Below are 22988 nucleotides of genomic sequence, written 5' to 3' on the forward strand. Positions count from 1 at the left end.
ACCTCCCAAAGAAGCCACTTTGGTAGGTCCCCACACATCACTGTGAACATAGTCCAGAATTCCTTTCGTATTGTGAATTGCTGAACCAAATTTTACCCTCGTCTGCTTGCCCAGAACACAATGTTCACAGAATTCCAATTTGCAAGAATTTGCACCTTTCAACAAGCCTTGCTTCGCCAAAGTCTGCAAAGCTTTTTCACCAGCATGTCCCAATCGCCTATGCCATAACCTGGTAGCCTCTGAATCTGTATCTTTCGTAGAAGCTGTTGATGTTGATCCAATAACTGTACTTCCATTTAAATAGTACAAGTTATTTCTTCTAGTGCCTTTCATCACCGTCAATACCCCAGCTACTACCTTTAGTAATCCATCTTTCAAAGTGATTGTGAGCCATTTAGATTCTAGGGCCCCTAATGAGATGAGATTTTTCTTCAAGCTGGGTACATAGCGAACATCTGTCAGAACTTGGATTGAGCCGTCATGGTTCTTTAATTTGATTGTACCTACACCCATTGTCTTACAGGCACTATCATTGCCCATAAAAACAACTCCACCTTCTAGTTCTTCAAGACTAGAAAACCAGTCCTTATTAGGACACATATGGTAAGTACATCCCGAATCCAATATCCACTCATCCGTTTGACATGCCATTGCCATGCCAACCAAGCTAAAGTCTGACTCCTCATCATGCTCCTCTACACATGCATTAGAAATAGACTTGCCCTTTTGTAACTTAGGACAATTCTTTTTCCAATGCCCTTTCTCACGACAAAAGGCACATTCATCTTTGGCGGGTCTCCCTTTGGACTTACCCCTTCTACCAGGTTTGCTGCTGTGTGAACGACCTCTTACTGTTAAGACTTCTGCAGTTGTATCTCTGTGATCTCTTTTATCTTTCTTTCGAGTCTCAGATCTATACAACGCACTACAGACTGCATCAAATGTGATTGAATCTTTCCCATGAAGCAATGTGGTGGTAAGATGATCATATTCATCAGGAAGGGAATTCAACAACAATAATGCCTTGTCTTCATCTTCAAATTTCTCATCCAAATTTAGCAAGTATGCTAAAATTTTATTGAATGAGTTCACATGGTCATTCATCGACATACCGGGTGCATACGTGAACCGAAAAAGTTTCTTTTTCATATAAAGCCTATTTTCAAGACTTTTCGTTAGAAACTTTTCTTCCAATGTATCCCACAGCTTCTTCGCTGATGTCTCCCTCATGACGGAGTACTTCTGCTCTTTGGCCAAACATAGGCGGATTGTACCACACGCCTGTCTATTGATCTTGGCCCACTCCTTGTCATCCATCTTGTCAGGTTTTTCTTCAAGGGCTATATCCAGCTCTTGCTGACATAAGACATCCAGGATCTCACACTGCCACATACCAAAATTATTGGTACCGTCAAATTTCTCTACTTCAAATTTTGTATTTGTCACAGTAGTCCTTGCTGATGACGATGCTGCTGCCATTTTTCTCCTCAATCCCAACTACTGTATACGTGAACAGTACTATATACGTGAATAGTGCCGTATACGTGAATAGTACCGTAAACGGTCGTATTCCCCAAGTACGAACCTGGCTGTGGTACCAATTGTTGCGCGAAAGTGTGTGAAAGAGTAAAATTATTGTACTGAAAAATCACACTAAGTTCAATTCCCAGGAAAGAGAGGTGGATCACGAGGATCGCTTACATACCAGATCTTTCCTAGCCAGAATATCCCTCTATCGTAATTTAATAGCACAATAAATCACTACAATGACACTTGCAAAATATGCAGAACAAAAATAAAGAACACTAGAATTTTAACGAGGTTCAGCAAATTTTGCCTACGTCCTCGGGCACTACCAAATATATTTCACTCCAAAAATACAAGTGAAAGTTTACAAATAGGGAGAGAGAACAATTGCCTTAAGTAGAGAATGGCAAGTGTGGGATGAAGAAAGTAAGAAATGGTTAGGCCTATTTATAGTTGAGGTTCAAGGATCAACTTGCAATGTCCCTATACAATTAGGGACCAAAATTGCAATTATCCCATGCCAACTTTTAACCCAACTTGCCAACCAATTTTACTTTCTACTCTCGGTGCCCACCCTTTTTGACTTTTCAAACAATGGGTGGGTTCCAATATAACGAAATGGATTTCGAGAATTGCTTACTTCTCATTCTTTGTGCTACTTTCTCCTTAATTACGTCTCTGCTTCAATTTTATCTCCATTGTGACCATTTTCTATGGTTTTAGACTTTTAGTCCAGAGAGGTATAGGGAACAGACCAAACTTTACAGATCACAACCTACTAAAATCTGAGAGTAAATGCAAATGAGGCATAGCCAAAAGGAAGCTTTCATTCGGTTTGTGGATAATTTGTTGGTAAACTGGAAATCTCGACCTTTTCCAGCAAAGAAGGAAGTAATTTTGATGTGTTTTTATGTCAATTTGTTGATACTTGAATGTTGCAGTTAAAACGCCAAGCTTCATACGCTAACTGCAATAGGAACCCGGCATTATGTTCCAAAGAAAGTGTTGTGTTTTTTCCCCTTTATGGAAACAAAGATTTCACCGAAATTAAGATAAGCTTAAAATCTGTATTACAAATAGTAACTCGAAGGGAGTCCAGCGATAGCCGCGCCCCTAATTGTTTTGAAGCACACTATCCTGCCTATCTAAACGACGAGTATAGATGCATGACCATTACTCTCTTTGCAAAAACCACAGATTCAAGAATAAAAATGTTGGATTTGATGGTTGATTGGTTGCTTTTTGAGACTGTAATTTGAGTTGGATTTGCATTTACATTTCATTTACAGGATAAAATCAAAATTTTTTTCTTGGGGTTTCACAGTATCTGAATCCGGACATAAAGTTGGAGGTCTCCCAAGATTTCTTTTTCCACTACATCAATATTTTATTGTCGTGGATGAATAATTAATAATAGATTTGCGTTTTCATATTGATGGAAAAATTTTAGGAAAAGCAGAAGACCCGATACACCACTGTCAAATAATCAGAATTCATCCCTTGTAAGCATCACTATTCCCAACTAAACCAATATGATTTTGTGAAATAAACTTCGATTCTTGGATAAATTTAGATGTGTTGTCATTTGAAAAGTTGGTTCAATTCTGTAAAAGAAAAGGGAGATGCAAAACGTCGATCCAGGACGAAGTAGCACAAAAAATGCAAAGCAAGAACTCTCAAAATTCTTTTCATTAGTTTTATGATGATACAGAATTTTTCTCCTCCATCCTTGTGTAAATTATATACATTATACAAGCAAGAACCCACACATGCCCCAGTGTGTTTTGTTTGTACACTCGGTCCTCGAACCTTGTTTTAAATGACCAAAATTAAGGATGTTTCTTCTAAATTGTAATCGATAGAAGGCTCAGTTGGGACCCCAACAACTCAAGTACATGACAGTCCTCAAAGCCTCTTCTGATTGTTTAGACTGCCTCAGTCCTTTGCAAATTGCGGCTGAGGATTGAGATGAGAGGTTCTTGGCCTGTGAAGCTGATCTCATGTGGTTCTTGGCATGCTGGACAGCTGACCTTACAGTGTAGTTCCATCTGCAGATACCTTGGTCTTTCAGAGCCTCCACAGCTCCAATACTAGCTGCAACAATCCATGCTCTGCTTGTTGAACTCATCTTTGCAAATACTTCTCTTAGATTATTGAATCTTGAATGCTGAAATTGAAGAAAGCTTATTAAGATGGATAGACTGTGATTTTGTTGATTGATGCTTAAGCGAGAAGGGGGCTGCTTATATTTATAGGATAGGGATAGGGATGGATCAAAAAGCCATAAACTGGGGGAAAGGAACGACAGGCTATCTGCTCTAGCTCATGGTTTTTGGAGACGATGGTTTTGTTTGTTTTGGGCAGGTGGGTTGGACCTACTTGTAGTTATCGTTATGATTTTGGTGAGGGCAATGAATGGGATTTAGGATAATAATTCAATCCTGAGATGATTAAAGATGGTCCAGGGGCACACCATTTATTCTAAATAATTAAATAGCCAATAAGGAGTATGGGAGTACAAAAGTCCAAACCACCTGTTTTCTACCTCGGAATTTGGAGGAAAACAAGAGGCAAATTTTAGCACATGACCAAACTCAGTGCCACCTACTGAGTTCGTCATTGAATATTTACCGTCTCTTAGGTTATGTGCTACCCAATTCTCTAATCCACGTTGCAGCGGGATTGGCTGACACACTAGTAATTCATGCAAATTAACTTATTTTATTAAAGTTCTATAGTATCGAACATATATTCGAATTTTGAACCATAAATTTTCCATCAAAGTAGACCTTTCCTGGAAAAAAGAATAAACTGAAGTGCTGGTATTAACTAAATAATTATTTCGGGAAAAGCATTAACAAAAATAATTAGAACAAAAGAATTGAAGAAACCCAGCCACTTACTTCATGGTTGAGACTCAAAACATGTCCTGTCTACGGTTTAATTCCAATTTTAAAGATCCTCCAGGGAAGATTTTTTTTTTCTTCAAAGAAAAAAGAGATTGTCATTAATTTGATGTATTTTTTCCCACACTTTTTTAATCTATTTTAATTATAATAAATGTATACAATTTTTTAATATATATTTTAATGCATTCATGAATAAATAAATTTTATTTATATTATTATCTTAATTTTCATATTAGAGATAAATATCGTCATGTCTTTATTTATTTAGTTTTCCATTACAATTTCATTTAGAAAATATGTATTTATGTTATATTTTATTCAAAAAGAAGGAAAAAAAAAATTATCCTGTTGTCAGAGAAAATAGGAAGGCTTTCATAGCCATTCAATATAGATTCCAAATGATATATCTACAATTTTTATATTCCCTCGCCATTCTTAAGGACTGTCATCTAACATACTACAACTTTATACATATACATGTATGTTTGGAACAATTGCAGGAGGAGGAAATATGTTGGCCTGAGAATATGATCTGAGCTTGTTGTTGACATGTTGGACCTTATTACATGATTCTGCCTGCAAAAGCCTCAATGTGTTTGATTGCTCAGTCGTCGTTAAACCTTCTTCTGAATGACCAAAGCTTGCACTCACGAGTCAATGATTCACCCAAATAAAGGATGTTTCTTCTAAATTGTAAGCGATTTTGACAGATTTAAGGCTCAGTTGGGACCCCAACAACTCAAGTACATGACTGTCCTCAAAGACTCTTCTGATTGTTTAGAATTGTTCAGTCCCTTTGAAATTGCAGCTGAGGATTGAGAAGAGAGGTTCTTGGCCTGTGAAGCTAACCTCACATGGTTCTTGGCATGCTGCACAACTGACCTTACCGTGTAGTTCCATCTGCAGATACCTTGGTCTTTCAGTGCCTCCACAGCTCCAATACTAGCTGCAACAATCCATGCTCTGCTACTTGAACTCATCCTTGCAAATACTGTAATCTTGATTCTTGAAATAGAAATAGAAGCTTGTATGAGAGAAATACAGTGTGATTTTGTTGGTAGGTAAGTGAAGGGGGCTGCTTATATTTATAAGATGGGGGAATAATGATGAATTACAAAGCCAAAAATTAGAAGGAAACTACAGGCAATTTGCCGGTGGTTTTCGACAGTGGTTTTTAGTGTTCTTTGGCAAGGTAGGTCCGACGCATTTGGTATAGTATGACTTAAATACCCATCTAAAATCACTTGATGACAGGAAATAAATGAGGGCAATATATAAATTTAGGACAGCATTCAATCGTGACATTATTAAAAATGAGCCGTGAGCACTTGTTTTTTAATAAATTTCAACTTGGACCTGAAAGATGTGACTACAAAAAGTCTAAACCACCTGTTTTCTCCCCTGGGATTGGGAATTGGAAAACAGACTGCAATTTTTTTTTTCATTTTTTGAAAAAAAAAAATCAAAGTCCTCCTAGGGAAGAAGGTGCAAATCCTATAATCTAGGGAAGTTTGTGTAAGAGCATTTAGAGTATCGAACCGACTCAGTGGTCTGTACCAGATACGAATTAGAGGTTGACACATTTGAATATGTTATGTTTGCCCATGCAGAAGGTGTTTGGAAAGTTTTAACGTTCAGTTACTGTCCAAGAAAAGAGGGTTTAGAGGATTCACGCATTGGTGGTTGGAGATTTTGAATTGGCTCGGGAAAAATGGGTTGTGGTCTGAAGTTGGTTTGATTGCTAATACTTGTTGGTCCTTTTGGAAGGCACGGAATGAGTTGATGTTTGACCAATCCGTGCGTGCGATTCGATTGCGACTTGGAACAGAGCTTTGCTCGACAACCCTTGCGTTTCTGAAGGAAGCGATCAAATGAAACCGGTTCATAACGTGAGTGAAAATCAAAGATGGAGAAAACCAACATTTGGAACTGTTAAAATTAACTGTGATGCGTCGATGGATTCGGGTTCTCCAATGACTGGTATTGCAGCAATTGCACGAGATTATAATGGAAAAATTATTGACGGAACCAACGCAGTTGTTCGGACTACATCTGTACGAGTGGCTGAGGCCTTGGCTTTAGGGCTTGGCTCGGTTCTTGAAAAAAGATGGCAATGGCAGTCTATTATCTTTGAATCTAACAACAAAGAGTTGATTTACTCTGTGAAAAGTAAAGTCGGTTAAATTCTGATATCTCAGGAAAGCATCAAAAAAATAGAGTTGAAAATTTGAAGAAAAAACAACAGAACTGAAACAGGGACATTGATTTCAGGAGAAAATAGCACAAAGAATGAAAAACAAACAATTCTCAAAATTCTTTTTATTAGTTATATGAAGACAGAGAACTCATTTCGTACATCCATTTGTAAGTTATATACATTATGCAAGCAAAGACCCCAGCCATGCCCCCAGTCCTCAAACCTTGTTTCGAATGACCAAAGCTTGCACTCGGGAGTCAATGATTCACCCAAATTAAGAATGTTCCTTGTAATTGTAATCGATTTTGACAGATTTATGGCTCAGTTGGGACCCCAACAGCTCAAGTACATGACAGTCCTCAAAGACTCTTCTGATTGTTTAGACTTGTTCAGTCCCTTTGAAATTGCAGCTGAGGATTGAGAGGAGAGGTTCTTGGCCTGTGAAGCTGACCTCACATGGTTCTTGGCATGCTGCGCAACTGACCTTACTGTGTAGTTCCATCTGCAAATACCTTGATCTTTCAGAGCCTCTACAGCTCCAATACTAGCTGCAACAATCCATGCTCTGCTTGTAGAACTCATCTTTGCAAACACTTGATTCTTGAATGTTGAAATTGAAGAAAGCTTGTATAAAGACAGATACACTGTGGTTTTGTTGATTGATGCTTAAGTGAAAGGGGGTTGCTTATATTTATAGGATAGCAAAAAAGGGGTGGTCCAGAAAGCCAAATATTAGGAGAAAGAAACAACAGGCTACATGCTCGTGGTTTTCCTTTTCCTGGGCGAGTGGGGTCGGATGCACTTGGAACCATATGACTTCAATGCCCATCTGAAATCACTTGACGACAACAAATAGATATAGGACAATATTCAATGAATGCACGGTGGGCACATGGTTTGTTCTTAATAAACTAATAGCCGGCTGACTATTGGAGTACAACAGTCCAAACCACGCAATTGGGAATTGAAAAACAAGAGGCATATTTTGGAATATGATAAGAGCAAACTTTTTGCCACTTATTGAGTTCGTAATCAAATATATGTACAATTTCTTTGTTTATAGTCACTCCTTGCTTATAAGCTAGTATTGGTATGTGCTTCCCGATCATCTAATCTACCTTGCAGCAGGATCGCCTGACCGACTAATCATTCATGCAAATAATTTAACTTTTTTAATATTTACTTCATTTCGTAAAGAAAAATGATTATAAGTGAAGAAGAACAGACGTCTCATGTAAATAAAAGACCAACGGTTAGGTTTAATGTAGTTCATGGTAATAAAATTGATGTTTTATTATTAAAAAAAGTTTCATATTTTTATAGAAAGAGCAAAGGTTGGAATAAAACGCACTAAGTTATGAAACTAGAAATTGACATCATCTACTAGAAAACTAAGGTAAGTTGCATCTATCTGATTGTTGGATTTTATGCAGAGCAAAAGGCAAGTACTGATTCATGTCTCTTCCAAAGATTTCCAACTTTTTAGAAATGTGAAATAATTGTAGTGCTATATCCTATTAATTTTTGCTGCATATATGTATACAGAAAATCAGATTCTAGCTTTTATTTAGTTTAACAAAATAAAATAGAAAACATAAAAATTAAGTGCATGATTATATATAAATTAAGAACACAAGTTGACAAAATTGCTCCTTTTCTTCTGATTAAAAGTAGCTTTCACAGCTATTCAATACTACAATTTTCATATCCCCACTCCATTTTCAAGGACTAAAATCTAACACACTACAACTTCATCTATGCATATATATATATATAATAGAACGACCATCAGTGTCAGCAAGGCCCCCAACAGCTCAAGAATATTACTTTCCTCAAAGTTTCTTAGCCTGCTTAGTTTTTTCATAGTCTGCTTCGAACAGTTGCAGAAGAAGAAAGCTTCTTGGCTTGAGAATATGATCTGAGATTGCTGTTGACATGTTGGTTAAGCGACCTTTATTGCTTGATCTTTCAAAGCCTCAGCGGCTCCAACACTTGCTGCCCAGCCATGCCCCACTATATTTGATCGCTCCGTCCTCAAACCTTCTTTTTAATGTCCAAAGCTTGAACTGACGAATCAATGATTCACCCAAAGGATGTTCATACTAGCTTCTAATGAGAGGCTCAGTTGGGACCCCAGAAACTCAAGTACATTACAGTCCTCAAAGACTCTGATTGTTTAGACTGCCTCAGTCCTTTGGAAATTGCAGCTGACGATTGAGAGGAGAGGTTCTTGGCCTGTGAAGCTGACCTCACATAGTTCTTGGCATGCTGCACAACTGCCCTCGCAGTATAGTTCCATCTGCAGATACCTTGGTCCTTCAGTGCTTCCACAGCTCCAATACTAGCTGCGACAATCCATGCTCTGCTACTTGAACTCATCTTTGCAAATACTCGAATCTTGAATATTGAGCGTTGAAATTGAAGAAGAATGTATGTAAGAGAGACACACTGTGATTTTGTGGATTTGTTGTTGATGCTGAAGTGAAGGGGCTGCTTATATTTATAGGATAGGAAATAGGGATGGATCAGAAAGCCAAATGTTTAGGAAGAAAAACTAGAGGCTATTTGCTCGTGGTTTTCCGTAGACTAGGGGGTGGATTGGACGCACTTGGAATAATATGACTTGAATGCTCATCTAAAATCACTAGATGACAACCAACAGATGAGGGCTACTATTCAATGAATGGACAGTGGGCACCTGGTTTTCTTTTATTAATAGCCTGGCCGGAGCATGGGAGTAGAACACTCCAAACCAATTGTTTTTATCACTGACAATTGGGAATTGGAAAACACCCTTTGCCTAATGCCACGTGCTGAGTTGGTAATTAAATATATTGACAGTCTCTCTACCTTGTAAGCTACCACTGATACGTGTTTCCCTAATGTCTATTCCACGTTGAAGCGGGATCGGTTCACACACTTATGATTCATGCCAAATTTTAACTCTGTCAAAACATATATTTCAATCTAATTAGTATGGTGTTTGATTATTTGTTTATATAAAATTATAGAGTAAATTTTAAAAATTAATGTATATTTTAAATAATATTTTTAAATTAAATTAATTGTTGAATTGATTAAGTTATTAGTTTGTTTAGTTTGCTTTGATTGAATAAATATTTGTAGGTCAACTGGTCTAATGTCTCTCTTTAGATTGATACTCTCTATTGTTTCAAACAATCATAACTTTAAGCCTCTATATTTTGTACACTTGAAATTTAGCCTTCTTATTTTTATTTTTAAAAGTTTAATTCCTTTATTTTTTAGATTTATAAATATAATTTCAAATTATATATAATTACGTAATATTTTAATTAAAAAATTTATTATGTTAACTATTTAAACTAATTAATAACATCATACAAATATTAAACTAATTAATAACACTATAAAAATATAAAAAATTAGAAATTAGAAATTAGAAATTAAAATATAAATTTAAATTTAAAGAAAAAAGTGTATCGGCATGAGAAAGATCCTTTCGACATGGTAATACTCGTTCAGAATTCCAATAACATAAATTTTCAATAAAACGAGGCATTTCCTACAGCAAAAGGCAACGTGAATAGTTTACATTAACTAAACAGTAATTAGGAAGAAGAAAGCCTGCAATTTCGTTTTATGGTTAATTTTATACAAATTTGTATAGGTTAATAATTTCTTTTACATTTTTTTTATTTTTACGATATATTTAAATTATTTTTTTTCAAATTAACATAATTACGGTTCAATTTATTTTAAATTTTACATAAATTTTCATAGGATTATAAAAGGTCAATTTTAACTCTGAGTCATTCAATTAAAAATTAAATTATTAAATTTGATCATATATTGATATAATTAATAAAAAAAAATTGAAACCGAATTGACATGCATATTAGAACCTCTGCTAAACATTGGGTTTTATATATGGGAAAACAAATTGACAAAATCCTCTCCTCCTTTTCCTTACTGATAAAAAGAAAAGGCTTTCTTAGCCTTTCAACATTGATTCCAATTACATATATACATTCCTTCGTCATTTGGAAGGACTAGAACCTAACATGCATGCTACAAACTCTCTCTATATGTACATATATGTGTCCAAAATAAACCGACCATCAGTGTCAATAAGGACCCAAACAGCCCAAGTACATAACTTTTCTCAAAGATTCCCCAGCCTGCTTTTACTTTTTCGTCTCTAGTTTTGCTTTGAACAATTGAAGAAGAAGAAAGCTTGTTGGCCTGAGAATATGATCTGACGTTATTCTTGGCACGTTGATTAAGTGCCCTTATTCCATGATTCCACCTCCAAAACCCTTGGTCTTTCAAAGCCTCAATAGCTCCAACACTTGCTGCAATCCTGCACCCCAACTCATTTGAGTTGCTTACACTCGATGCTCAGTTTACAGAGCTGCGACAATGCCGGGAGAGAGGTATATATAGAGAAGGTGGCTGAGCTCTTAGATGGCAATAGCCGTTAGTTTTATTGTTTAATCAGCAAAAGCAATTTGTCCTTAGTGATCAGTCCATTATTGCCGCTGGAAGTAGAAGCTAATACACGCAATCCGAGTCACAAAACCTCGTTGGCCTTTGGTTTTTGACGTTGAGGACCTTTTATCTACCTCCTCATCGAAAAGAAATAAAGTTGCGGGTGGATCCCAATGTAGCATCATTCCTACAGAAGGAAAAAGACAAACAAAAAGACGGCTGTACTTGGCTTTTTGGTATTGGAAATTTTAACCTTCTAACATTCATAAAAAGATGTCCGAAACAAATTTAGTAAATTGTCCATCCAAATCCGGATCCAAGCCTGTTAACAGTAGGAAGCAGCCCCTGGAATGCAGCCTGGCTAAGAACAAATCCAGTGGCTGGTGCATAAGGTATAGCCCTTTGTATCTCCAAATGCAACTAGTCGTAAGGAAAGATTATCGGACTTGGTTCAAGCCACCATCTATCTATAGATATAATCAGATTATAGTAAAATGATTACTCCATATCATATGGTTATTTGAAATCATGTCAAATACCTAAAATATTTTAAAATAAATATATATTATTATAACCATTGTTAACAAGTTATTCGAAACAAAATTCTCTACTATCCACATATAGATACGAATGAATAAATTAAGTGGATATAATTGATATGGGGTATTAGCAACTCTATTAACTCTTCCTAGACGAAGCCCATTTCAAATACAAGGTTGCATATATAAGTAAACGGCCCTCAGGAAACGTTGAGAACGAGCTTTAGATAATAGGTACTTGTGCTGGATATAAGTGTGTGTAATGTGTTAGAGCCATTTAGGGATGATGGAAGGAGCGAAGTGTCACTATGAGAAGGACAGGCCAAGATCGGAACCAGCTGGAAAGTCGTCTCAGGTGGGATGGGTCTCAGGCACCGGCAACAGGGAAACCATCGTCAAACAGGTTGGGTTAGGTGATAAGCAGAAGCTAAGGGAAGCTGAAAAAGCTGAGAACCTCATGCATCTCATCTGCTTTGGACCTTGTGTAAATTGATCTCTCCTCTGTGTGTGTATATGTGAGGCTGTTTCAGCTATTTCTTTTCTTTATCTTCTTCCTTGATGCCGAATTCATCGTGCGTTATGATCTAAAAGGCTGTTAAAACTCTCTCTATATGTAGTTGTTTAGATGAATATAATTTATTCCGCGTAGTCTCTGTATGATTGAAGTTTATTATCAGAGACCAAAAAAGAAATGTACTAGTGATATTTACAAAGGTTATGTAGGCAAAAAAGCAGAGGATCAGGGTAGTCATGGATTTGTGATCTCATGTATCCCATTAGTCCAATTACAATAAGCCTTTCTGTTATATGAATTCTTGTATAAAGTTCTCAAAGCATCTTTACATTACATATTTAGAATTTTTACATTTTTCCTTTTCTTTCTGGTGTAATTTGTGTCTTATATGAATTCTTAGAAGAACCATTTATGGCGCAGATAGCATAGGTTATTTGAGCGACTGCAGATCATGGAAGCAATCTTAATTTTGCTGCCACTGAAACCCCAAGTTCTATGATTGATAGATGAGCCTGAGGTACATGACATGAGCTAAAGGGATAAACAAAAGCCCTCTCAAACAAGACCTAAAATAAAGTCCGATACCTCATTTCAAATTAGATGGGCTTAAGTTGGATCAGAGTCAACCAACAGGAATGACCAAAACAGTCCATATTTAATTTATGTGAAATAAACTTCTGCTACCAACAATTATTGGGTATTGGATTACACTTTTAAAGGGTATCCCTTAAAAAAGATAATTACGAATCTTAAAATAATTTATTTTTATAAATGATAAAATGAACATGTAAAATACATTATTTTTACCGGAAGGGCGTTAGGATTGTCAAGTTTATTATGTTGAATAAGTAATTTGTAATTTACTTATATTATTATTTAAGTTTTTGATTGGGTTGATGTCACCCATTAAACAAGTCCCAACTTAGTTGTGAAATAAAATAAGGTCTTGTTTGATTGGCCATTCAAAAATAAGAGCCGCTTATCATTTAATTGAAAATTTTTAATTAATTAATTAATTTTATTTATTTTAATATTATATTATTCTATAAAAATTTTACCATTAGAATTTGATTTTTGTTTATAATTAGGTGAAATGTTTAAAAATCAAGGATAAAATATAGAATATATTTTTTTATTTAAAATATATATTTATTAAACAAACTAATTATATTCAGTAATTAGTTTTAAGTAATATATCAAATAATTTTATAACTTAAATTTAGTACTTAATTTCAATATTTAATTTTTCAACACTTTTTTTTCTTCAATTTATATCACTCAAGTTATTATATTACGGTAACATTTCTTTTATATATATATATATATATTTATATTAAATAAAAAAAACCCCACATATTATAAGGTTTGAATTTGAGCCTATAGGGTTTAAACTTTCAATTTTACGGTTTAAACTAAAGCATTAATTTGCTTCTCCTTTGAACTTCAATTAAGTATATTTTATACTAATTTTTAATCGGGATCATGAGTATGCCATGATTTAGTAAGCACTATTGGTTTTTATGATCTAAAACTAGAGTCAATTTTATAAAGCAATTTAGGTTATTGGTAATGTTTTCTAAATTAGAGTGGTCGTGGAACGGGTAAAGCCAACAATCCACTTAAAAAATATTAAAAATTTAAAAAAATCGATTTAATTGTCAGTTCAACCTTTTTTTATCTGGTTCATATTAGTTCTCAATCTAATCAATTGAAAAGAATTTTATAAACCTATACATTAACCGATTTTTAATCTAACCAGTAGTCTAATCAACTGATCTAATCTTAATTCAAATAACATTGATATTGAGTAATTCAAGTCTAAATACTGTGTGTATTGTAGATAAAAGATGTCATACTGATATTTGTTGAATGAATGGCGAAGTTGGGCTTATATTCATTTTCTTTAAACAAATGGTGCGTTGGGCTTTAAATTGTGAGGAGGATAAGGAATCTGTCCACTACATTCGTGCAAACAAGATTCGAGCCACATTTGTCATGGTCTGACTGAGACCATATCGATACTGAAAAACGAGATAATGCATGAGTCATGAAGAAAGGTGAATCAGAGCAGCTACGTGCATCAATATTTTCGTGGTAGTATGTGGTATTGTCGTCGACTTGTTTCATAAATGCCTAGCAGACCAATACATGAAGATGACGAATTTCGTATAACGGTCCTTGCCTAGAAATATATGTTTTGTACCAATGAAGCATTTTATGCTTAGAGAGGATGTATTAAAACCATTTGGAACAATAATAGTAAGACACATTACATTCTCATCGAGAGAAGTTAAATTTAAATTTTGGAAATAATATTTTTAAGAGTAGTCACAAACTTTGAAAAATTAATCTTCATGTTGTTGAGGATTGACCCATAAAATCAATGAAAAAAAAAGTAAAAAAGAATGAACACAAATATTTTACGTGGAAAACCTTTTGAAGAGAATAAAAAACATGGGCAAAAGAAATTTCGACTTTTCGCTAATGAGTAAACAAACGAGAATACAATATTGAGAAAATAAACTTAAAAGTACAATCCCAAAATCCCGAAAACAAAGTCCTAACTCGAGAACAAAATTCTCTCCATAACTATAATGAAACTCTTACCAAAACTTATATACGACTATATCTTGTCGCCCTCAAAGAAAAAGCCCTTATTGATTAGGATCACAAAAGAGGGATATAAGGTCCCTTTAAACAGGCTAAGATTAGAGTTCCAATTATACTAAAATATCCCTAAAATAATCAGAGTCTACTTGGGAGAAGAAGTTTTGCTTGAAGTCTAAAACACGGCAACCAAATAGGAGAACATGTCGTCACATCATTTTTGCCTCGTTGTGACATCCCGAGTCACGTCGTTGAAACATCATAATCCTCTTTGTCACGATGCCATCATCTGTTTCTCCGAAAATACAAAATACACCCCACATATATAATAAAATTAATATAAAAGATACTTGGATTCTAAAAAAAAATTTTTGAAAAAATTACTAGGGGAATTGGAGAACTAGCTAGCCCACTCATGTTTTGAGTGATCTAGCTACCGCCTCCCAAACTACATCTAGAATCTTCGTTCTTATATTTTAAATAAGAAAAGGTTTTAGTTGGCCATATCTTAAGCCATACAAAAATAATATTTATTATATATACCTACATAATCATCTACGTGTAATTGTTGCACCATTTCCCTACACCTGCATCATGACCCTTATCCACGTCCCCGAAAATCCAAACAACCCACATGATGTACCCATCCAAGGGATAGTTTATCACATCAATACTTGTTTTATTTATTAAAGTAAAAATATTATTAAAAAGTTATATTTGATATACATTTATACATTACCTTAATAACCCAATTCACTAATTCATTTTGAAATTTTTGTATGCCTAAGAAGTGCCATAAGAAAAAAGTGTGCGTTCAATAATGGTCTATGGGTTTCGTACACTCATGTGCCATTAACCGTAGTAAATTTATTTCAAACCCTAAAAAGTACATTCAACAGATGTGAACTCTTAAAAATGCTTCCAAAAGGTATAATAGTATTCAAAGTTGGTTGTAGTTCTTGGACACCATCCAACAAGAAATTAACAAAAAAAACTTGCTTGTATAACTACGAAATACACTTCACATTGTTAAAATAGATGATTGGTCAACTTTAGAGACGTGGATGTGGATTGGAGGCAGAAGCAAACCTTAGATTTGCGACAAGTAATTAGCTTTGCATGTGTCGAGTATGTAAGCATCATCCACTCAATTAATTTATTAAACAATACTTTAAAAGGAAATCGATTGTGACCAAACTAATCATGGGGCGAGCTACACCGCAGCCACATGTATAAAATATATATGGGAAATCAGGATCAAAATCTATGAGCAGTCCGAAATGTGGGTTAACAAAATCATATAATGAGAGCGTGCATGCGTCATCACCTCATCATGCTAAATGGTTATCTGGAAAGTGAGATGTTGCTAGACCAGCAACGGGGAGACTGGAGATTACTTACGATTCAACATCTTGTTTTACGATCTAGCAAAAAGCTATTGAAAAATAGTTTAAAATAAAATTATTTATATTGGAAATCACCCGTACCAATTGCCAAACGTTATGATAAGTTTCCCGTTCAAACTACTTCTACCATGATTACAGCATTCATCGTCACTCCTATAGTCCAATTTAAGTTTAATAGAGTGGAAAATACATAATTTTATGTTCATATTTTCGAGGGGATACCCAAAACAAAGATGTATAAATTCAAAAGCAACGGGGTCTGATTATGCAGATAAATAGGTATATATAAAGGCATTTGACCAATTGGTTTGATGTTAGATAGGGGTGGATGAAATTATGCACCTCACTCTCAATGACTTTGAATTCAGTATTGCCCATAAACCTTAGCTTCTGCACAAAAGCCAACTTATGCCTTCCCCCTTTTTTCAGAGTAAAAAATGTCAAAATGAAGCACCACCACTAAAAACATTACTACACTCAAATAAGAAAAAAAGGACAAGAAATTAGAGGATTGTTGACTTTATGTATGTTGTTGTGAGTGGACAAAACCTTGAGCTGCATGCTACGTGCCCAAAATAGAGTGGTGATTTCAATTAGGGAAGCTGTCACCTGTATTATTGTTGAAGAACATCTAATGTTAAAATTGGATGTTTTGTGTTAGTCTTTAATATTCCATAAATAGGTTCTAGTTGTTGGACAAACAAAAATATGAAATTGGAATCACTTCCATTTGAATTTTCAATAATTGGTTGTAATTTCCTGCTTCATTTTTTGCTTATGCTTTTCTTTTATGCTTGGTTAACACATTAATGTGAATAAATTCAAAAATTACATATATATATATATCTTATTTTTAAAATATATTTAAAAGTTTATTTAATTTTAACGAAAAATGAAATCATAGCAATAAGAATGAAAAATGATTTCTGGTACATTTTGACCAACTAAATAATTAACTAAATTATATAGTGTTTGTTATTAGTTATTTGTACTTGATCAAAAATTAATTGATTATGACAAAAAATATATGCTTAATGTTAGAGAGAGAATAACCTAACAAATATAGAATACTTACATAAAATGTTTATTTTCTTATTAGTTTTATTCATAATCATATTATCAAATACTTTCTTAGACTAACATATTATATACTATGATTTAATTTTTTGAGTTATATCATTTGTATAAAGGATTTTCTTTTTCTCAAGTATTAACAATATTTTTATATTAATTAATTTTTTAGAATTCAAAACTTATGTAGTGCAATTATAATTTATACTATCAAACATGATATAAGAAATTACGAACTCTATAAACCAAACACATTTACAAAACTTGTAAAAATTACTTAATAATTACATTTTCATCTAATCATTATATATTATTCAAACACACCCTTAATTTTGATTAATATAAAAAATATCGTTTTTATTAATCAATTGCAAACGTCAAGAATATTGATGTATTGCTTCTCTGGTAAGTTATGGTTGGGTAGTCATTAGAATAATTTGACTAAAAACAGGCACTATAAGATTATAGTTTCACTCAATTACCTTTTTGACAAAAATGTTTCTTCTTAAAAAACGTGACTATATAAATTTAGGGGTGAAGTCAGAATAATTTTGTAGGGGTCGGACGAAATTTTAATTTTTTATGGTTTATATCTTTATAATTTTAAAAGGATTAAATTAAATTTTTATAATTTTAAGGGGGTCAAAGTGCAATTTTACCTTTACTAATTTAAAATTTTTAAAAAATCTCAAGAGTCTAAATAACAATTTTACATTTTAAGGGAGGCCGAGGCCAGGGCCCTGCCAGCCCCCTAGATTTGCCCTACATAAACTGAAAATTTTCTAAAAAAGTGAAATAATTTATATTTAATTGAATTATGTAATATTATATATTATTTTTAAATAAATAATTAACTCAACAACTAAATTAAATAATTAATCAATAGAATTGCAATGAAGCTTCCATTATAGTGTGTAAAATACACACCCAAAGTATTCACATGGATTTTAGATGCATATATCTGGAATGAAATTTTAGTCAAAGATTTCGGAGCAAGGAAAAGTGTTTGTAAACTCGATAAATCAACCAACAAATGAAATAATAAATGAGATAAAAATATCAAACACAAATATTTTAAATGAAAATCTTTTTTTAAAAATGATAAAAAATTATGGGTAAAGATAATTTCACTATAATGGCAAAAAAGAATAGTACAAATATGGAGATAAAACTAAATCCCGAAACACTAAATAAGAATCCTCATAACATAAATACAAAATTCTCTGAAAGCTTGTAAAAACTAATACCTAAATGTAAAATGAGTTCAATCTTTCTAAGATAGAAAAGTGTCTATTTATAGACTAAATTCATAGGTCAAAAATATTAAAATAATCAACATTAATGACTGAAACAAATACTTGGAGTTTAACTAGGAGAAGAAAACCGAAAAAATTTCATGACACGTCGCCATGTCGTGGCATCGTTTTTGCTTCTCCCTTATATTCATCGTCACGATATCATATGGCTCCTCTTCACAGCATCGTTCTCTGTTTGTTCCATATTGATACAATATCACTTTACTTCAAAAAAAAATTTCAACCAAATGAATTTTTTTTTCGAAGAATAACTAAAATTTGAATACATAAAGTTAAAATTTCGTTAATTATTTATGTTGTTCTTCAACTACCTAAAGTATTTCTACAGCTTCATGAAGCTATAATTAACCTAAAAGCATTATATCCGATGGCTCAAAATATATTTTCAAACATTTAAAAATTATGAATATATATATATATTTGTAAAAAATACACCTTAAAGAGTTGATGATATTGGAAGAAACCCTAGCCGTCAAATTTTATTTTCTTTTGGTCGAAACTCGTCAAAGGTTGAAGAGAAATTCGTTTTTAATAGAGTTTGTATTGAAACCGCTTCTACGGGTAACAAGTAAAAAAGAACAAACATAATATAATAAATTTAATGTCCCTGAGTCTATCATTAATGACACACTGTGAGTTAAGTGTGGTTTTTAAGTAAACTATCTTAATTTCATTATATACTCTCACTTTTTCTTTTTTCTTTTTTAAATTTTACCATAAATAATATTTCGTGTACGAATTTCATATATTTTTATAAAATAATAATATAATATTTTATCATAAAAATAAAATAAAATATCATGAAAGAGTTATACAAAAATACTAATAATTTTACTTAAATATTAATTAATTATTATTAATAAATGTTAATATCTTTTGAGTTTAGAGTTTAAGAGATTGGGGTGTTGAATTTAGGGTTTTAAAATATTTGTAATAATTGATTATTATTTAAATAAAGTTATTAATATTTATTTGTAACTCTTACATCATTTTTTATTTTATTCAACAATAATAGTATATTATATTATCATTTACTTATAATAATGCAGGAAATTATTTTTTATTTTATTTCAATAATAATGTATTATGTTTTACGAAAAATTATATTATGAATGATATAAAATAATATCTCAATGTTTTACTGATGATGCAGGGCAGTCGTACGCTCCCATTTTACAACCCTATTACATGTGGATGAATTACATTTAATTGGAGCTATTACGTAATACGTAGAGAAAAAGGCTTGTGTCAGAAGGCCGGCGCCAAATTCCATTGACTTCAATCATGGTACCCATCTTGTTTCCAACTCTTTATATATATATGTGGAGGTCTATGGTTCCTTTAGGATAGACAAGTTACACATCAATTTCTCATTGTTTTCGTTCAAGCCTTCCCCTCCCAGTCTCACTCCTTCACGTAAAGTGCTACATACTTTGAAACTTAACTTATCCAAAGGAAAACCAATGGGGAGAACACCTTGCTGTGACAAAAGTGGCCTCAAGAAAGGTCCCTGGACTCCCGAGGAAGATCTTAAGCTTACTAACTATATTCAGGTTCATGGACCAGGAAACTGGCGTACTCTCCCTAAGAATGCCGGTATGCAATTATTTGATCTCTCCTCGCCTCCACTTGAATTCAATCCCTCCAGCCTCTGATCATGCTTTTATTTCAAACTGTTTAGGTCTCCAAAGATGTGGGAAGAGTTGCCGTCTCAGATGGACGAACTACCTTAGACCTGATATCAGGAGAGGAAGGTTCTCATTTGAAGAAGAAGAAACTATAATTCAACTACACGGTATCTTGGGGAACAAGTAGGTTGCCTCAGTTTGGTAATGGTTTTCATATTAATGAAGATGTTGGAATTTAGACAGTTTCCTAATTTTTGTTGTGAATATATCAGGTGGTCGGCTATTGCGGGTCAATTGCCAGGAAGGACCGATAATGAAATTAAGAATTACTGGAACACCCATATCAGGAAAAGGCTTCTAAGGAATGGGATCGATCCAGTGACACATGCTCCACGCCTTGATTTGCTTGACCTTTCTTCCATTATCAGCTCAACTTTGTGCAACCAATCTCTTCTCAATGTGTCAAACTTGTTAGGTACACAAGCTCTCCTAAATCCCCAACTGCTCAGCCTAGCAAACACCCTCTTGTCTCTAAAACAAGAAAACCCAGAAATGCTGATGCAATATCTCCAACAAAACCAACTAAATCTAGACCCCTCGTTACAAGCTCCCATTCAAACTGCTTCAGCTTGCACCACCACGTCCACCGTCCCTTGTTGTACTTCGATGCTAAGCCAAACAGGACTCATACAAGCCTCCGGAGAAGGCTTTTTGTCTTCCGATATGACGAACTTCAGCTACCCAAATTCCCAAGAAATTTTGACAACTTCCACTTTAACCAATGAATTTGCTGCGCAACCACATTACGTGCAGTGCAGCACAAATCCTACAGTTCCCATTCTGTCTGAAACTTCCAATTTCCAATCAGTGGATGGCAGCTTTGATTCGGTGAGGTCGTCGGCGATATCAAGTCCAACGCCTTTGAACTCATCATCTACATTCGTGAACAGCAGCAGTACCGATGACGAGAGAGAAAGCTTTAGCAGCTTGCTTAAGTTTGAAATACCGGAGGGCTTGGATATCAATGATTTTATGTAAATAATTTACAGCTTATAGTTTGGTTTGGACTTGTAAACTAAATGCACCATCATTGTTAATGGTTTTTGTTTATTCTTTAAAACCCCTTTTTAGTGGCTTTTGGTTTTGGTTTGTAATTTCTTTTTACTACTATGTTGATGAAAATATGAATTAGTTTTCTTTTTATTCCACCATTTTTTATTAATGGTCTATCTTTCTACTTCTCTTTTCAAAATTGAATGTATTTTAATTTTAAGCATTTGAATAAAATTGAAAATTTTAATTAATATCAGTATTCACAAGATTTTCTTTGATTATTACTCCTAAGGATTTATCTTATATCATAAAATGGATGATAACACATGTGGTTATACCTAAAAAAATAAATATTAAATCTTATTAAAATAAATAAGTACTTAGAAGTTTTTTCCCTTAATATTTGTGCAAATTATATATCTTTATTGTTAGGGGTCAATCCATATAAACAACGAGATAGCAAAAATGGAAAGGAACGAACACAAATATTTTACGTGGAAAATCATAGGCAAAGGAGGTGTCAACTTTTCACTAGATGAGTAAATAAACAAGAGTGCAATACGAAGAAAATAAACCTAAATGTACAACCTGTACATTACTCAAAATCCCGAATACAAAGCTCAAAATCCTAAATCTCATAAGGAACTCATAAAAGGGGGTATAAAATAATCTCTATAATTACCACGAAACTCTCACAAAAACTCGTATGTGATTACATCTTCTCACCCTAAAAAAACCCTTATTAATTGACCTCCCAAAAAGAGATACAATGGTCCCTTTAAATGAGCTAAGATTAGAGTTTTAATCATACTAAAATATCCCTAAAATAATTAGAGTCTAATTAGGAGAAGAAGTCCTGCTTGAAATCTAAAACGCCACTGTCAAATAGGAGAACACATCGTGACGTTGCAATGTCTCATTCACCTCATCACGACGTTGTCCATCGCGTCGTCCCAACGAGCTGGCGCTCCTCGTCCCAATATAGGGCCTGTTTTGGCCCTTCTTCGATTGCTTGTCAATTCTCGTCTAAGGTGCCTGCAAAATATCCAATAAATGCAAGGCACACCCCACATTTATTGAACCATTTGAAAAAGAAAATTTAAACAAAAAGAAAATAAAATAAAGATAAAAACATAATTGTTAAAAAAATATCTCATTTTTTCATCATTAATAATATTGATTTAGCAACCTTGTCAATGGCAACGGGATGCAATAGCGATGAGTACAAAATCATTAATAGAAGGATGTGCCAACTCATAAAAATTAGCTAGTATCTAATGCTTTAATGGTTCGATTAGGTACAACAAAATAAATACAACAAAAATCAACTATTAGAACTAAGAGGATGAACGAAAGTGATGGCATTTATTTTTATTTTCTTCTAATTAGTATTATATAACAAGCAAGCCTGCGGAAAAAAAAAGGGTTTAATACAAAGAAAAGAGTCCAAATGAGCATGGATAAACATGCAATCTATGGCACAACTTTGGCCCGGTGAGTAACCATATAACTCATGTTTCAGTTTCTATGACTTCGCAGTGTAATGGTCCTATTACGTTTGAAATAGGTTGTTCCTTCTTCACTTATTTTAATTATAGATTCATTATTATTAAAATAATTTTACTTAAATATTATATTAACCCAAATAAGATTAAACTCAGATAGTAAAATAAATTATTATATCAAAAATAATTAAATTACCCCATAAAACTTATATACTTACCGCTATCAATTAAGGAAATTTCATGATT

General features: G+C 33.6%; 5 protein-coding genes across 5 annotated transcripts; 1 reads left to right on the forward strand and 4 right to left on the reverse strand.

Moving 5' to 3' along the window:
• Positions 1 to 3190: 3190 nt before the first annotated feature.
• Positions 3191 to 3842, reverse strand: LOC107886740 (uncharacterized). Its single transcript, XM_016810792.2, has one exon. It carries the CDS (start codon positions 3653 to 3655, stop codon positions 3395 to 3397), a length of 261 nt encoding a protein of 86 aa, XP_016666281.1. The 5' UTR covers positions 3656 to 3842; the 3' UTR covers positions 3191 to 3394.
• A 945-nt stretch (positions 3843 to 4787) lies between these two features.
• Positions 4788 to 5554, reverse strand: LOC107886739 (uncharacterized). Its single transcript, XM_016810790.2, has one exon. The coding sequence runs from the start codon at positions 5414 to 5416 to the stop codon at positions 5156 to 5158; it is 261 nt and encodes an 86-aa protein (XP_016666279.2). The 5' UTR covers positions 5417 to 5554; the 3' UTR covers positions 4788 to 5155.
• A 1174-nt stretch (positions 5555 to 6728) lies between these two features.
• LOC107886738 (uncharacterized) lies at positions 6729 to 7312 on the reverse strand. The gene has a single exon (XM_016810789.2). The coding sequence runs from the start codon at positions 7213 to 7215 to the stop codon at positions 6955 to 6957; it is 261 nt and encodes an 86-aa protein (XP_016666278.2). The 5' UTR covers positions 7216 to 7312; the 3' UTR covers positions 6729 to 6954.
• A 918-nt stretch (positions 7313 to 8230) lies between these two features.
• On the reverse strand, positions 8231 to 9172 carry LOC107886737 (uncharacterized). Its single transcript, XM_016810788.2, has one exon. The coding sequence runs from the start codon at positions 9010 to 9012 to the stop codon at positions 8755 to 8757; it is 258 nt and encodes an 85-aa protein (XP_016666277.1). The 5' UTR covers positions 9013 to 9172; the 3' UTR covers positions 8231 to 8754.
• Positions 9173 to 19830: 10658 nt separating this feature from the next.
• On the forward strand, positions 19831 to 21392 carry LOC107888113 (transcription factor MYB41). Its single transcript, XM_016812261.2, has 3 exons — positions 19831 to 20152; positions 20238 to 20367; positions 20457 to 21392. Exons 1-3 carry the CDS (start codon positions 20020 to 20022, stop codon positions 21220 to 21222), a joined length of 1029 nt encoding a protein of 342 aa, XP_016667750.1. The 5' UTR covers positions 19831 to 20019; the 3' UTR covers positions 21223 to 21392.
• Positions 21393 to 22988: the final 1596 nt, after the last annotated feature.

This window comes from Gossypium hirsutum, chromosome A03 (genome assembly GCF_007990345.1).
Source record: "Gossypium hirsutum isolate 1008001.06 chromosome A03, Gossypium_hirsutum_v2.1, whole genome shotgun sequence".
NCBI classification, from domain to species: Eukaryota; Viridiplantae; Streptophyta; class Magnoliopsida; order Malvales; family Malvaceae; genus Gossypium; species Gossypium hirsutum.

Excerpts from the sequence above, each read along its gene's own strand:
- LOC107886740 (XM_016810792.2), bottom strand. The coding sequence starts at position 3,655 with ATGAGTTCAACAAGCAGAGCATGGATTGTTGCAGCTAGTATTGGAGCT.
- LOC107886739 (XM_016810790.2), bottom strand. The coding sequence starts at position 5,416 with ATGAGTTCAAGTAGCAGAGCATGGATTGTTGCAGCTAGTATTGGAGCT.
- LOC107886738 (XM_016810789.2), bottom strand. The coding sequence starts at position 7,215 with ATGAGTTCTACAAGCAGAGCATGGATTGTTGCAGCTAGTATTGGAGCT.
- LOC107886737 (XM_016810788.2), bottom strand. The coding sequence starts at position 9,012 with ATGAGTTCAAGTAGCAGAGCATGGATTGTCGCAGCTAGTATTGGAGCT.
- LOC107888113 (XM_016812261.2), top strand. The coding sequence starts at position 20,020 with ATGGGGAGAACACCTTGCTGTGACAAAAGTGGCCTCAAGAAAGGTCCC. Across the intron at positions 20,153-20,237 it reads TACTCTCCCTAAGAATGCCG|GTCTCCAAAGATGTGGGAAG; the intron begins GTATGCAATTAT and ends CAAACTGTTTAG. Across the intron at positions 20,368-20,456 it reads CACGGTATCTTGGGGAACAA|GTGGTCGGCTATTGCGGGTC; the intron begins GTAGGTTGCCTC and ends TGAATATATCAG.